The following is a 17742-nucleotide window of genomic DNA, read 5'->3' as shown; positions in this document are numbered from 1 at the left end:
TGGTGTGAAGTTAATGAGACATGTGGTGTGAAGATGTGCAATAGCAAAAGGGAATGTATCATATGGCACACTAGCTAATACATAATTCTACTGTCTGCTACTCTCGAGCACTTTGACTTTACATTGACCATACCATATTCATTTTTGTGTTAATGTATGCATGGTGATGGCTAGACTATTATTTTAATGCTTGTCATAGATAAGATAAGGAATAAACACCACAAATTATATGAGAAGTTCACAAAAACAATGTTCTATGTATATCCATTCGCGAAGAGATAGTCAAAGAGAGAAACAATGCCTCCACATAATGGATGCTCCAGGGTTTCCAGTTGTCAGGGGAGAGAAAGCTGGCACATGAGATGTGGAAAAGAAACAGAAAGCAACAAATCACCGCAAAGTATTCTCTATCTCCCTCCGCATAGAGAGTCCCATTTTGATTATTTTGGTATCCCACCAGACACTCTTGTATGTCAGATGAGGAGTTGTTTGCATTTGAGAGATGGAGTGATTGGTGACTTCACTTTACATGGCATGAGTGCCACCTACATTGGTGAGTGCCTCTGGGATCACAGCTTTCCTGTTTTGACCACACAGACTCCTAGGAAAGTTGCATGCTAGCATGAGGGCAGATCTTGTTTACTTGACCTATAAACACTTTAATCAGTGTTGTAAATTCTTTGTGCTGCCACACTCTTACAGTTTCCATGTTTGTCCCGTGACAAGCCTTTGGCCTCTCTGCCCACCAGGGTGTTTTCACAGGCACCACACATCATGGTATGCACTCTCATTCCAAATGTTTTTATTGGATGCTACCATCTCCTTATGCAAGATATAACAGTTGTTGATGAGGACTTGCTCTCCAATATACATTGGTTTTTAGTGATAGTGTTGTATATTATTACCATCTTGGTCCCAGAGGAGGAGCTGCTGAAACAGCAACAATAACAACAACAATAATTGCAATAGCAGCAACAACAGTTGCAACAGCAGCAGCAGTAACAGCGACAGGGGCAAAAACAGGAGCTCATCCAATTGCTGATCACACAATTGGCGGCACAAGCACCAGCTATGCAGCCTCCCGTGCCGGGCCCATTTGCAGGTTTTTATGAGACCACGGATAGGTGGGAAAATTACCTATGCAGTTTCAAGCTGTACAGCCAGATAAGGTGCATCACTGGCTGTAGATCAGAGTACTTCATTGCTGTCGAGTCATTAGTTTGTATGAGGTGGTACAGAAATTATGGCCCCTTCTGAGCCGGCCGCTGTGGCCGAGCAGTTCTAGGCGCTTCAGTCCGGAACCGAGCTACTGCTGCGGTCGCAGGTTCGAATCTTGCCTCTGGCATGGATGTGTGTGATGTCCCTAGGTTAGTTAGGTTTAAGTAGTTCTAAGTCTAGGGGACTAATGACCTCAGATGTTAAGTCCCATACCCATAGTGCTCAGAGCCATTTGTTAAGTCCCATAGTGCTTAGAGCCATTCGAACCATTTTGAGCCCCTTATGAACTCTGAAAAAGTAGAATTTTCAGAATTGTGTAAATTACTAACACACTACTATGGTCAGCAAATGCACATATAGCTGCCCACTAACAGTTCAATCAATATCAAAGTGTCTGAGGCAGCTGTATGTGGAATGGATAGCTGAATTACAGTGGTTAGTATGTATATGTAATTTGGAGGGTATCCAACACAGAATTTGGTATGCAGACTGCCTAATTCATGATGTGATGGTGCAGCTGGTGCTCTACAGAACAGTACAGACTAAAGTGTCAGCATATTTTGATCCAACGTCAGATGAGGTAAGACATATTGCAGAGTCGAAGAATTGATTGCAGCAACACAAAATGTGTTTTCAGATGATTGGGAGGTGGAAAACTTGTCGAGTTACACCAGTGGCTCAGGTCCCCATCAATGGCCATTGAGATTTTAGCAACCGTGTAATCAAGGTGGTTGGTCAAGTGTATAAACAGAATGGGTTCTGTGCATCCTGGTGCTGCAACAAAGGTGGGCAATGCCAGAGACTACTGTCAGTCTCTGCTACCAGAGTCACCCACTGAATTCACAAAAGATGCAGAGCACCATCCTTACACAGTGTCAGAGTCACCCCTATCATTATGACAGTCTTACCCAGATTGTTGGTCATTATGTGAGACGAGACAACAACTCTATTTCGTTGCAACTTGGTGAGGCTGTCTTATGCCAGGACATTCAGCAGCTGTGTGCAAGAAATGACAGTACCCAACACTGCGGAAAAACTTTCTCATGTTTGCAATAAAGCCCATGAGAACCTCAGCAAGCCTTCAGCCACACCATGTCATGACACACTTGTAGACAGCTGACGGTTGTAAAAAAGTTTCAGTGAGATACAGCGACTTCAGCATGTCTGATCAATTTAGATATTTATCACCTTGTAGGTGGCCCAACTTACACTATCTCTTATAGTGGACAATGGAGTCTCTTTTGGCAATAACTACTAGTTGCAATGACTAGATACAAAAATGTGGAACATCAGCTCATGCTTTTGGTTGTAAATTTACAGTTCACAGAAAACACTTTTGCACTTGATGCTTATAGTATTTCTTGATTTGAACTGCTTGATACAGTAAACCTTGTCTCTCAGGCAGTCCCATTTCAGAACCTGAATGCATTGCTGCAGTCTTCACTAAATTTTTTGTAAGGATCTGGGTAAAGCCACCAATTTTGAGGCCTCTATAACATTGAAACCTTGGGTTGTTCCTAAGTTCTGTCACATCCACCCCATGCAATTTACTAAGTGAGATAAAGTGAAAGCAGAACTTGACAGGCGGCAGAATCTTGGAATGGTGTCTCTGGTTTCATCAAGCCAGGGTGCCACCCCCTAGTCGTGATCCAGAAACCTAATGGCAACGTTGGACTTGGTGGCAATTTCAAGGACACTCAACACACCCTGCACACTACACCCCAAGCAGTTGCTAGCTAAGTTGGCCGGCAGTCATTTTTACAAAACTGGCCTCAGAGATACACACTTGCAGTTGCCACTGGATGCTGAGTTTCGACAAATTTTAGTATTAAATATTCCTTGTGCGATTTGGCAACTTACCCATTTGCCATTTGGTGTAGCTTCAGCTCCACAAATATTCGGCTTCAGCTCCACAAATATTCCAAGCATTTACTCGAGCAACTTATCAAAGACTTTCTGCATTCCAACAATGATTTAGAAGGCATTTGGGTTACTGACACCATGAGTGAGACAGCATTTGCAAAATCTGTGCGCAGTTTATCAGTGAATTTTAAAGAATGGCCCTTGTTGCATGCTTCAGAAATGTAGTTGGCCTTCCCCTCCTGCCCCCCCCCCCCCCCCTCCAACAGTGCAATACTTGGGGTACATGTTAATTATGATTGGCATATGCCAGAACATATTGTGGCAGTAGAAAATTTGTCAGTTCCTAAGAGTATTAGAGATATACAGTCATTTTTTAAGTAACTATGCAAAATTCATTCCATGGGCTGCTCACTTTTGTCATCCAATAAATAACCATTGTAAGAAATGAGCGAAGTTTGTGTGGATGGAGGCATTCGGTCAGTAACCCAAACTTGAAGCAGCATCTCTACTCCAATCTGTGTTTGGCCATGTTCACCCCTGGTAAGCCTTTGACTCTGGCCACTGACATGTGTCAATACAGAAATTTCACTATGCACTCTCAGAAAAATCCTGATGGCTTGGAGCAGCTTACTGCACTCAACTCTAAGATCTTGTTGGCAGCACACAGAAATTATTCTTGGATTGAGAAAGAGGGCTCAGGATCATATACAGAGTAAAAAAGTTTCATGTTTTCTTGTACAGCATCTTATTACATACAATAAGCAACTTATCTCACTATTTGGTCCCCAGCCCAAGCTCCCAGACAGAAAGGCATATTATCTACAGTGGTGGGCCATGTTTCTGAGTAATTATTCCTACGATACTCACTACAGCCCCACCTCACAGCACGCAAATGCGGATCCCTTATCCCTGTGTGTCGACTGCGACAAGCAGGAGCCAATCTGTTTTGTGCTGGACCAGAACCTTCAGGGTACCCTCGATGAATTTCCTTTGACAGTGCGGCACAAAATGGAATTCAGCACCTGACCACATAGTCATTCCATCCATCATCAAACACAAATGTTTAACTGCTGACCAGGATGTTCAAATCAAGACTAAAGAAAATAGTCACGGTGTTACCTAGAGAGGATGCCCTGAGTAGTTTTTAGGCATCTTACCAAACAACACCCATCAACATGTTCCTGTCTGGGAATTTGGTGGCCAGCAGGAGCATTTAAACTCAGATGAGTGTTCCTCGTGCCACTCTGTAGCAATTCTAGACGTGTGGGATATTGCATTGTCATGCTGGAATTGCCCAAGTCCATCGGAATGCACAATGGACATGGGTGGACGAAGGTGAACTGACAGGATGCTTACATATGTGTCATCTGTCAGAGTCGTATCTAGACGTTTCAGAGGTCCCATATCACTCCAACTGCACATGCCCCACACCATTGCAGAGCCTCCACATGCAGTGTCCACGAATTCATGAGGTTGTCTCCATACCTGTATACGCCCATCCGCTCAATATAATTTGAAACGAGACTCGTCCGACCAGGCAACATGTTTCCAGTCATAAACAGTCCAATGTCGGTTTTGACAGGCCAAAGCAAGGCATAAAGCTTTGTGTCATGCACTCATCAAGGGTACACAAGTGGGCCTTTGGCTCTGAATGCCCATACAGATGATGTTTTGTTAAATGGTTTGCATGCTGACACTTCTTGACGGCCAAGCATTGAAGTCTGCAACAATTTGCGGAAGGGTTACACTTCTGTTAGCAATGTTTGAGGTACACTTGTGAAATGTGTATGGGAAAATCCCCACTTCATCGCTACCTCGGAGATGTTGTGTCCTATTGCTTGTGCGCCGACTATGACAGTAACCGATCAAACAACTGCCCCAGACACTTGTTGTCTTATACAGGCATTGCCAACTGCAGTGCCGTATTCTGCCTGTTTACATATCTCTGTATTTGAATACAAAAGCCTATACCAGTTTCTTTGGTGGTTCAGTATATATTACCATAAAAATTTCTGCATTAGTTTAAAAATTAAATGTAATTTACCTCTGGGAATAGAAGCTGCTGGCCCGTGATGTAGGGGATGTATCGATGAAGTGTGGGGTGACAGGAGGTGGTGGAGGAGCAGGCCTCCAGCTGCTGGCAGCAGATGGTGCTGGCTTTGTGTCCCAACCAGAATTCGGTGTGACACCCGTATGCCTCTCCCATGGCTCACGTTCTCTTTCCCAGGTTGCTGTCTCCCAGCCACTCATGCCTATACCTTTCTCCCAAGCTGCCTTATCAGCCATTGCATTTGCACTTGGCCTATCCCATCCATTCGTGGTAGGTAGTTTTTCCTCTATGCGGTTTGGAGTTGTTTTTTCCATCCGTTCTACCTGCAGAAGATGTAACAGATTCATAGATTCCCTAGGAATAATGTATTTATAACTGTAAAATAAAATGTACAACTTCGGCTTTTAAAAAATGGTAATTAATGTTTTTATGGTTTCACATGAAATTCCAACTTCAGTTCCTCAAGAAACTGAAGTAAGTGTTGTATTCTATGTTTACAATTGATTGATTAATTTTATAATACAGAGGAACAAAAAAAAATATTGGAAGCAAATATTTTGTCAAAAGATTATTTACACTTAAGCAGACAATGTAATTATTCAATGTAAACTGATGAGACAAACTCAATGGAAATATGAGCGTCATTTAATAATTAAAGAGACAAATTGGTCTGGGGAAAAAACTGTTAGTAGGGCAAGTTTGGTACTTTTATGACTTTAAATTGGCATCACTGGGATGATCCCTGCTCAGCTGATATATCAACATTGTTTTGTTTATAACCTCAAAAACACATTTCAAGATGGCGAGTCCACTTGAAATGTCCACATTTGTTAACAACGTTCTATTATTTGTTTTTTACTTGCTGAAGGTGAGAAACCAGTGAATATACACTGTAGAATGTCCAAAGTTGATGGTGAAGGTGGTTGTATGAATCGCGCAAATTTTTACAAGTGGGTAGAGCAGTTCAAAAATGGTCGCGACTCAGTGACTGACGAATATCGTTCTGGCTGACCAGTTGCAGTTTCAACTCCCTCACTTGAAAATTGAATTGATGACATTATTCGTGTCGACTATCGTGTGACTGTGGATATGATAGTTGATGAAGTTCAAGTTACTACTGGTACAGTTCATAAACATTATCTGTAACAATCTGAAGCACCGTAAAACGTGCAAGATGGGTTCCAAAGGAGGTGATGCGGCTACACAAGGAAACAAGGCTGAGAGTGTGCACAGAGCTAACAAAACATTATAAAAGAGAAGGTGAGCACTTACTCAACAAAATTTTAACTTGTGATGAAACTTGGGTTCACTGTTATGAGCCAGAATCAAAAAAGACAAAGCATGGAGTGGAAGCACAATAACTCACCTGTCAAGAAAAAAATCAAAACCCAAGCATCAGCAGGAAAAGTCATGTTGACAGGGGTTTGGGATACTGAAGGTCCAGTTTTTCATGATTATCTCGAAGAGCAGCAAACAACGAACAGCCAATATTGCTCAGATTTGCTTTTAAACAAGCTGAAGCCAGTCATGAGAGGGAGACATTGTGGATCTCAGAGGAGAAGTGTGATTCTTCAGCAAGACAACCCACATCCTCATGTAGCTCAACTAACCCAAAAAACCATTGACAAAACGGGCTATGAAGTACTGCCTCAACCCCTTACAGTCATGATTTAGCACCTAGTGATTTCCATTTGTTTGGTGCACTGAAGGAGGCATTACGTGGGAAAAGGTTCCAGGACAACGAGGACATAAACAAGTTTGTGGGAAACATCAAGATAAAAGCTTCTAGCCTGTTGGAAGAAGTGCATAAATGTTGAAGGGGATTATGTTGAGAAGTAGAAAAAGTATTGTTTTGTAAAAATAAACACTTTTTTCTTGAGGCCAATTTGTCTCTTTAATTATTGAATGACCCTCACATAATTGAACTTGGGGCAAAAAGTACACTATGCAAACATTTACATAACATTCCTGTCTCAATTTTTCAATTCAAGAATGTTAGGAGAGAATTATACAATTGTCTATGATAGCAAGTTTTGGATCTAAAGAGGCTCTTCAGAGACTGTACCAACTGCTTAAACCATTCTGCTAAAGATGTGCTTATGGTATAAAAAAGAAGACAGTCAATGCTCCGTACAGAGAGATTGGGGATAGTTGGTGGAAGTGACTTAAAAGTAGTGGTCTATCCTTATATACACATTATATTCCCTCTTGAATTTTCTATCAATGTAAAACTGTGTCTGAATATGAAAAGAGGTGGTACCTGGCTCCGGACAATATTTGTTTGTTGTACATCTGATCGTTCTTCCTTGCTAACACCTCGAATGTCTGCAATGGAGTCAACAGAGTCCCACCGACCGGCTAGAAGAAAATCAGAGTGGCAATGAAACAGAACACATATTTTAAATTCTATTCAAAGTTGAAATGTACAGTTTATTAATAAGCAAAGGTGTATTTCTGACAAATGAATAAATATCTAGTTTTGAAAGCAGACCGTAAGATATATGAACAAGATTTAAAATGAAACAGGAAATGAAAGATGCACCAGTTATTTTCTTCTGAACAAGTTACAGGAATTTAATACTCTATGAATCACGCACAAAGGAGAACAACACATACAAGAAACTGGTGCTAAAAACCAATTACGAGCCTGTTGCCACAAGTACGTTAACCACGGATGATAAGCCCTCCACTGTCCTCTAAACAGAGATAAAAAGCCAAAGTATTTTATTGTATAAGTCGCTCATTCTGTCAGACCCATGGTATTCAACATTACCTTGCTAAAAATACATAACTTAAATTTCCAATATATTGTACTGTAATAGTTAGCACAACTCACTCAGTTGCTGCTCTAGCATGTGTCGGCGATTATCTTCTAACTTCCTCACTGGACGAGCATCTTCTCGCTTAGCAGGAAGAACAGCTGGCTTCTCTGGTTTGTTACTTGCCCTGCACAGATATTGAAAAGGGCATAAAATATGCGTACTAAAACTCATTGACAGTCTTATTTTTCATAATAAATACAGCATTCTAGTGTGTTTCAAAATCTAATATGTACGAGCAATAAATTTTAGAAAGTTAAAGGAATTAATGAGTCAGTTGAGGAAACATATTCTATGAAATGGGAATAATCTGTGCTACTTATAATGCTACATATCACCTGCTTAATGATCTCATCATCGAAGGACTATAAATATCATAAAAGGTCTGGCATCGGTGGCAAGAGACAGTGGTCGTGCGTGTGTGTAAGTTGTGTTTGTGTGAATGTGTTTGTTTTTTTCTATGTTAGAAGGAGGCCTTTATGGCAAGATCCCACATTTAACAGACTTTTTGTTGTACTTGTCTGCAACTCAGCATCTCCTCTATAAGGTGAGTCGTGATCCATCCTTTTTGTAATATTGTCATTTTAAAAAGGGAGAGTTACTTAAAAAGTATTTGGTGCACATTAATGTAATATTACACAGAAAACTGTGAATGTTGCAGGCTTTTTCTATTGCAACACAGCTTGTAGTTACATCTATGGTGCCTTCATTTCAGTTAAGACAATCATTACGTAATATAGGCAAAAGTACACAATAAGATGAAACTCTAAATCGATGATATTGTGTGATCTTCCCTTTCACATGTTTTACATGATGGTCTCACAAGTGGCAAATTTTCTTCTCCTATTTTAAACTAGGATTTTAGTGGACAACAAGAGTGAGAGGTTTACTTGTTCTAAGTACTTTCCACTTATACGACATTTTAATCCTTTGGATGATTTCTTGTTTTCTACATGCTTTATTGTTGTAATTTTTATTTAGTTTAACAATCTGCTATCAACTGAGGGCACACATTTTCCATACAATACACTGATTTTAAACCTGACATTTTGTCATACACTATTTTTAAAATATTTGATCCCAGCATCATTGATCAACCTCTCACATTTCTGTGGCATTTTCTGTGTGATACATGGTAGTATGATGTTTATCTTCATCAACTGTCCATCATGATCTCACAACATATTCACTGGAGAGTAAACAATAACTTGTGGAGTTACACTGTACTGATTAAAGCACTGTAGAACGTAAAAAATAAAATGAAATAAATAAAACTGTATGAACACTTGGCAATGGCTACTTGCATATAACTCATCATTTTCAGTGTATTGCACTGCTATAATCCAACACAAAAAGCCACAGTGGTCAAGCTATCCCAATCGCTACCACGAATTGTTCCATTACACTGCACTTTAGTTACTTCATGGAAACTCTGCACTTGCACTTTAATGATGAATAATGGAAGAATGTATCATATCATAGCAACTTCTATTTTGAGAAATACAACTATGTAAGTGCTGCATACACTAACATATACCATTTTAAGCAAATGTTTAGCTTCCTGCCAAATAATGCCTCATTTATGTTCCTTACAAATTGCCTGGTCATAACTATATGTTACACAGTATTGTTTTTACAGTGACTTGCTTCTGTAAATTTTTAAACACTGATTGTACACAAGTGTAGAGTTTTATAGAGAAATGACTGATGGGTGGTGTCATAACACATGTCCTGTAACCATGCCCCTTCTTCTTGCCAGTGTTTTCCATTTGTTTCTTATCAGTCCACCTAATTTTCGACATTCTTCTGCAGCAACACATCTCAAATGCTCAGATTCTCTTCCGCTCTGGTTTTCTCAATGTCCATGGTTCACTACCACACAATGCTATGCACCTAACATACATTCTCAGAAATTTCTTCCTCAAATCAAGACCTATGTTTGAAACCAGTAGATTTCTCTTGCAAGGAATGCCCTCTTTGTCTGCGCTACTTGTGCAGACCTAAAGCATCGACTGCACACTAAGTAGCACAGCGTTGCAAAATGGCATCAAGAAGATGCCAACCTGCATGCCAATGGAAAGAGCACCGCAGCACCACATCTTCAGGAAGACAAGAGTTCAGCACCCCTATCAATGCTGATTTAATTAATCGCCCAACACTGGTCAGCCGAGTTTGGCTGTAGGCTTTAAGAGCATCAGGATGAAGTAATTGGAGGACGTTACTTAGCCTACTTCTGTGAGTAGTAATAGAGAGTAGAGTCCTTGTATGTAAGAGGCACAAGGTTAAAGAGAAGTTAAGTTTATTGTCTTTTTAGACATAAAGAGTTATATTAATCTTCAAGTGTTTTGTACAGATGATTTGGATTCCTGCAACTGGCCATCGCAACGTCCCTCCTTCCATGTTTGTGTCCGAACTGACTCCTACAGTAGCCAACACAACGTTAGTCTGCTTTTTATGTCCTCCTTGCTCTGCAGTATCCACATCCTCATTGAACTTAAAATGTGTCTCATCATTCGTCAGTACTTCAGTATCCCACTTCCTTCCACACTGATTCATCCGAATGATTCTTTTGAACTTCAGTCTACTCTTCATCATTACTAAATTGTAATTTGAATCTATATCCACTCCTGCATATGCCTTATAATCCAGTGTCTAATTTTGGAATCTTTGTTTGACCAAGATGTAATCCAGCTGGAATGTTCCCGTGTCTCTGAGTCTTCCTCCTCTTGTCATTACTGAAGAGAGTTTTCATTATTATATAGTGAAATTTACTGTAGTCTTTCTCTTCTCTCATTCCTACTGCCAAGTCCATATTATCCCATGACCCTTTCTTCTATTCCTTCCCCTACAACCAGGTTCCAATCCCCCACAGTTATTAGATTTTCATCTCCCTTTGCATACTGAATTTATGTTCAGGATCCTCACAAACTTTTTCTTTCTCTTCATCTTCTGTTTGCGATGTTGGCGCATCTAAGTGAACTATTGTTGTCAGAATTGGTTTGCTGTCAAATCTGATCATTACAACCCTATCATTCAACTGTTCACAGTAGCTCACACTTTGTCCTACTTTCCTATTCAAAATGAATCCCATGCCTGATTTACCATTTCTGCTGCTGTTGATATTACCCTGTAATAGTCTGACCAGAAATCCTTATCATCTTTCCATTTCACTTCACTGGTCCCCACTATATCTAGACTGAATCTTTGAGATTTCCCTTTTCAAATTTTCCAAGCTTTTCTACTAAATTCAGCATCTTACATTCCACACTCATACTCGTAGAATATTCCCCTTCTTTGGTTATTCCATCTTCTTCTTATGGTCACCTCCCCCTTGGCAGTACCCTCCTAGAGATCCAAATTGGGGGCTCATCCAGAATCTTTTGCCAATGAAGAGATCATTATGACATTATGACACTTTCTCAATCACAGGCCACATGGCCCATTGATATACATTATGTGTCTTTAATGCAGTAGTCTCCATTGTCTTCTGCATCCTCATGCTGTTGATCAACACTGATTCTTCCACCTTTTAGTGGCAGTATCCCACATTAAGAGCAAGAGAGTGCCCTGAACCTCTGTTCGCCCCTCCACCCTCTCTGACAAGGCCATTGGCATTTCCAGGTTAACTTCTTATGCAGGAAGCCTTTGGCTGCCATTGCTGATGACTTTTATTCAAAATTTATCAGTGGATTGGTTCAATTTTGGGACCCATGACACTTTGATTAGTCGTCAAAGATGCTACCTCTAGACCATAGGCTTTCTATTGAAAGCATCTGTCATGCTGTTATAAGTTAAACTGTTACCTACAACATGAAGCAATGACTCTTATACTCTTCAGCGGTAACCTTTCCCTCTGACATAAAACAGAAACAGTCATTTGATAAGTTAAGCAAGCATATTTACCTGATACTATGATTTGCTGTCACCATTTCCAATTTTGATCGCATTTCACTGCTGATGCGGAGCTTTCCTATACTTCCTGGAGCTGGACGTGAAGCACCAACTTCAAATGCCCTGCAAACACATGTGCAAATGCTGATTAGGCACAAGACAAACAGTAGTAAGGGGAGGGATCATGTCTTCAAGGCACACACCAATTGTTAATGAGCTAAACCTGGTTATTTTATGATAGCCTGTACCATTGTGAAGGTGTGACTGCAGTAAATAACCAAGTTCAATGAGAGAAATAATTGCTGTAAATAAAATAAACTTGGATTTAGCAGCACCAAAGACACAATGGAAAGATAAGTAACCTTTCACTGTATAGAGCAGGTGCTGGACAGAAGATAGGCGCATAAACAAGAACTGGAACATACTAAGTTGGCTTACAATTATTTGTTTTACTTCTGAGTAAGCACACATGAAAGTATATAGTTCTGGCACTGTGGCCCTATAGTTCATGCCAGGTCACGTGCACATTATTTAACTGTTTATATGTCTAAGCTTGTAACCTGAGATAACGTGCTCTAGTAAATTATGAGACAGAATTGTTGGCCAGTACTCACCTTTGGCTAGACCCTTGCCCCCACTACAGCTTGTCCCAGGGTCTGAGTGAGCTGTCCTCCTTTTTTAACCTTTCCCAACCTAGCCTCCTCCCCCCCCCCCCCCCCCCAAAGGAATTGCTAGTTTCAAAATGTGAGATAGTATCATGACAAAGTAGGTGACCATTCCTTCTAAACTTTTGAAACCATTTTGTGAATGTGGTGAACAATCGATTACCGAGTCACTTTTCATACCATAAGTTCCTAACTGTCCCTCTTTGGCTTTCTTAAACAATACTAAACAGAGAAGGCCATATATAACCTCACAAACAAGATACTGGCATAGCTGAACACCAACAGTGGCCAACTGGTATATTCTATTACATTTCTGAGTCTTGTATAGACCATGGTATTCTCACATATGAATAGAATCATATCTTGATAACAGGAATCAGCACATCATAATGTTAGACTGTACCATGCAAATAAAATTAAACTTGGAAAAGGAAAAAAATTTAATTTGGTGACTTTCCAAGGTCCAGTATTGAGTCTACTTGTATTGCTAATTAACAAAAATTACCTACTAATGACTTTAAATGAAGCTGCCCTAAGTGAAGCACATCAGGCACAGCCCAAACAATGAATGGACACACCTACAGCCCAAGCTGTTTGCTTCAGAGCATCAAATATGAAAAGCAAAGGAAATCTTACAATGCTGAGCATTTCTCATTACTATGGAGCACATATTCTAATGTAGAAATTAATCCTGCAACAAGAAGCAATAAAAGAAGGAAGAAAATATATACAGTGAGTGAGAATTTAAAAGATCCTGTTTGATGTACATAGCTGACTCCCTAGAGGACATTCCAGCCTGCAGCATAGTACAACTTCTGCTTATTACATTAAAACAATCATTTTGAGGATTCCATGCAAAGTGGGCTTTGTAGCGTTTCTGTCACAGTGTTACATATCCTGAGAGAAGTTTTACCACAGTCAACACTGTAAGTCAATCAAGTGATCACTAACCAATATCCAGACAAGAATCTGCTGTGTTGTTTCTTCTTATTTTTCCTGTTCAGCATCAACAGGCCTCAGGTAAGTAACAGGACAAGAGTAAGGAAAAACAATGTTTGGAAATCGAAAGTATATCCAACAAACTGGCAACCGAAAATCCCTTTTCTCTGAAACATGGGGGTAATGTGTAGGAGCGATTATAAGGAATAAGGAAATGAATATACGTTTTTGGTACTGAAATGTGAAGGAGAAGATCAAACCCCTGAAAAAGCAATTTTTTTAATGTTACACTACACATTAATAAACAGAATCATTAAGGCAAAATAGAAAAGGAGGGGAGGGACAAAAACAAAGCATACAAATCATAGGAGAAGTAAAGTAATCATCAACATATTCCCTTTAATTTTCTCTGCTCATTCATCGTGAGATTCTTTATGCAGTATCACTGAATTTTTTTTACTTTTTTATACTGACAGAAATGGAAAGCACTCAGCATGAATGCCTTCACTGAGCAATTTGCAACAGATGTTCCACTGAAACTTCCTGGCAGACTAAAACTGTGTGTCAGAGAGGGCCTCAAATCCCAGATCTTTGCCTTTCACAAGCAAGTGCTATACCACCTAAGCTACCTGAGAGTGACTCCCAAATCTCCTACCTTCCAAACTTGACAGAAATTCAACTGCGTACCTTGTGGGACTAGCACTCCCGGAAGAAAGGATACTGTGAAGGCATGGCATAAGCCACAGCTTTGGTGATTGTTTCCAGAACAAAATTTTCACCCTGCAGTGGAGTGTGTGCTGATATGAAACTTCCTGGCAGAATAAAACTTTGTCCTGGACCGGGACTCGAATCCAAGAACTTTGCCTTTGCGGGTAAGTGCTCTACCAATTGAGCTACCCGATTATGGCTTACGTCGCATCCTCGCAGTGTTTCTTCCGCCAGTACTACATCTCCTACCTTTATATCAGCACACACTCCACTTCAGAGTGAAAATTTCATTGGAAACAATCCCCCAGTTGCAGCTATGCCATGTCTCAACAATATTCTTTCTTCCAACAGTGTTAGTCCTGCAAGGTATGCAACAGAATTTGTGAAGTTCGGGAGACCTGTAGGAGATGAAGTATTGGCAGAAGTCGAGCTGTGAAAACAGGTTGTGAGTCATGTTCGGGTAGCTCAGTTGGTAGAGCACTTTCCTGTGAAAGACAAAGATCCTGGGTTGGAGTCTCAATCTGGCACACATTTTAGTCCCAGTCCAGCACACAGTTTTAATCTGCTAGTAAGTTTTATATTAGCACACACTCCGCTGCAGAATGAAAATGACGTTCTGACACTCCTACATTTTTATACCTGTGGTATATAGCAACTAAAATTTCATCTTATTGGGATTTTATTTTCAGTACAGAAAATGTCATTGACAAAGATGAAGATTGGTATGCATACATGGTGGCTATCGTGTCTGTCTAACATTACTGGAACTTTCCAGATGGAGATTGCAACACAGCTTGCCCGCAAAATGTGCACATCCAGCTTGTCACCATCTTTTAAGCTTTGATAAAGATGGAATCATTGACATAATGAACAAAGGAGTGGCCCACTGACAGCTGGTGGTAGTGTAATGACTGCAGAAAGAGTGGTGATGAGATGAACCTATGACAACGCTACAAAACAATTGTAGGAATGTTCAACTGGCTATGACAAATGTATGGATAACAACAGCTAAATTTCAGCAGAGATCTCAGATGGAGTGTCACCATGATACCATACTGCAGACTTGTGTAGTGTAGAGCCAGAGTTAACTGGGACATTGAGTAGCATTATGTGGTGTTCTGCGGTGAGTCCTGCTGGTATTTGTGCCGATAAGATTGACACCAACATATCTGTAGGTGATGTGGTGAAAGGGCACAAGAAGCAGGGATTTTCAATGTGCAAACCTCCCCAATTTCTGGTGTCAGGGTATAGGGAGCTACTTGATATGATAACAGGATTGATTTGGTAATGGTTGAAGCTATTATTAATGCTCGCTAGTACGTGGCACAAATGGTAAACTATGTTGTCACACACTTCATGACCAAGGTAGTAGATGGCATATTCCAACAGAATAGTATAATTTCACAGGAATGTACAGATCATTGACTGGAATATAAGTCCCCTATTTGTCACACATACAGCATGTCTGCAATCTAATGGGAAGATATATATTTTCATAACAGCATCCAATATGCAGTCTTCATGAACTGATATGAAATGAGTTCCAGGCATGGGAAGAATTTCCTTAAGATGAGACCTGGAAGCTGTTTGCTTCCTTGCCACAACAAATACAAAAATGTATTCATGTCTATGGGAACCAAACCTCATGCTCAATGATGATGGACATCCATTCCAAATGGAATGAAATTTTAATACTTTTATACCTGTTACATGATGAACATCTCATATAAATCTTGAAAAAATTGGACTGGTGCCATATGGTGTAACACTTCCTATTTTCATCTGCATATTTACAAAATCAACTGGTTTTTGAGTGTGGCAGTAAAGAGCCTACTGACAATATACATGTCACTTTTAATTTAAAAAAATATCTTCAATGGGTATATTGTATCATTACTGCAGATGATGTGGAATCAGGATGAGAGACGGATGGAGGTGGTTGTAGAATGGTTGCCAGTGGACAGAAAAGGGTACTACTATTACCACTCTTTTCCTACTTCGAAATAATAAATGACTGAAAAGATAAGTAAGTGTCATGTGGTTCCCAACTTGATGCCAATCACTCAGTCTAATGCCATTTAGTAAACCTCATTCCCCATGTTTTCATTCCACAAAATATTTGAAGTCATCATGTCCATGTCAGTAGATAGCAATGCTAACCATCATGCCATCTCTGTAGCTCAATGGTCACTGTAGATGGCTGCCATGTAAAGAACCCAGGTTTGATTCCTGGTACTGCCAAGGATTTTTCCTTGGTGGTAGGACTGGCATGAGATGCACTCAGCCTCATAATGCCAACTGAGGAGCTACACGAATGAGAAGCAGTGGCTCCACAGTCTCAAAAGTTGTGAAAATGGTCTGTTAGAAAATACTGCGAGATCTTCAATTAGAGCAAAACAGTGGCCCTTATTCTTTTACTTTCATCCAGACATATTTTGGTATTGTTTCATCAACAACTAGTCAATATTTGGTTGTGGATGTGGCCTGTTGCTGTACTTGGTACATATATTCATTTTCTACAGTTTGTTATCAGAAATACTTAGTCTTTCACTTTGCTACTAAAATCCATCCCTCATTTCATATGTAAGGACTTACGCCTAAGTCTCCAAGATCAAAATTTGTCTGTAAGATTATTCCTGTTCTCATTGTCATTTGTAGTGCTTATCTCAAACTAATCGTTTATTATCTTGTATACAAATAGCTGCTTTGTTGTCTGTTTGGTGCAGAGCATTGCAAATAACAGTAGTGGTAAATAAGGCAGACTGCCTGATATGAACCCAAATATGGATTTCAGAAATTACAGAATTAATTGACAATGATGCAGAAAACATTGAAAAGTGTATGGGTGGGAGCAAAAAAAGAGAAACAGTTTTATTTTCAACAATAACCTCAATTTTTATATTTTTAAGTAAACAAAGTTATAAATTAGTGACTTTCAAAATCCAAAAATTATGGACTAACTGCTTGATGTGCTGTGGTTATTAAAATATTAGGCTATGCACTATAAATTATATTTTGTTATTTATCAGAACCTTATCCCTGAACCAAGCAGACTGAAAATTATACAATGATGGAGAGTACTTTGTGGAATAAAAATAATGGAGGTAGTAAATGTATTGATGGAGTACCTGTCAGAATATTAAAGTACTGTGCTGTACATGTTAGCCTCATACTTAGCCATACTTGTAATTTTTCCTTTAAGAATGGTCAGTTTCCTGAACTGGTTCAAGTATTCATTAGTAAACCCTCTTTATAAAAAGGGAGAAAGGGATAATGTGGGCAATTTTAGACCTATTCATATGCCATCAGTGTTTGCTAAAGTTATTGAAAAGGCTTTGTATGTAAGGAGATAATTCATCATTTTATTTCACATAATTTGCTATCAAATGAACAGTTTAGTTTTAGGAGTGGTTTAACAAATGAAAATGCTATATTCTCTTTTCTCTGTGAGGTACTGGATAGATTAAAGAAAAGGTTTCAAAAGCGAGACGTCTTTTTTTTTAATTTAACCAAGGCATTTGTGTTGATCACAAAGTATTGATCCAGAAGTTGGACCATTATGGAATACAGAGAATAGATCACAGTTGGT

General features: G+C 39.6%; 1 protein-coding gene across 1 annotated transcript in view; it reads right to left on the bottom strand.

The window, feature by feature from the left end:
• The window catches only part of LOC124589362 (unconventional myosin-XV), a 931914-nt gene that overhangs the window by 245519 nt on the left and 668653 nt on the right, over positions 1-17742 (bottom strand). Inside the window, exons 39-42 of the mRNA XM_047131550.1 lie at positions 11854-11964; positions 7968-8077; positions 7392-7489; positions 5126-5454 (exon numbers count right to left, since the gene is read on the bottom strand). Of these exons, the coding sequence (XP_046987506.1) occupies positions 5126-5454; positions 7392-7489; positions 7968-8077; positions 11854-11964 (648 nt within the window). The remainder of the gene's footprint in view (positions 1-5125; positions 5455-7391; positions 7490-7967; positions 8078-11853; positions 11965-17742) is intronic.

This window comes from Schistocerca americana, chromosome 2, assembly GCF_021461395.2.
Source record: "Schistocerca americana isolate TAMUIC-IGC-003095 chromosome 2, iqSchAmer2.1, whole genome shotgun sequence".
NCBI classification, from domain to species: domain Eukaryota; kingdom Metazoa; phylum Arthropoda; class Insecta; order Orthoptera; family Acrididae; genus Schistocerca; species Schistocerca americana.
Note: the sequence above shows the minus strand (reverse complement) of the source record. Positions and strands in the feature narration are given on the sequence as shown.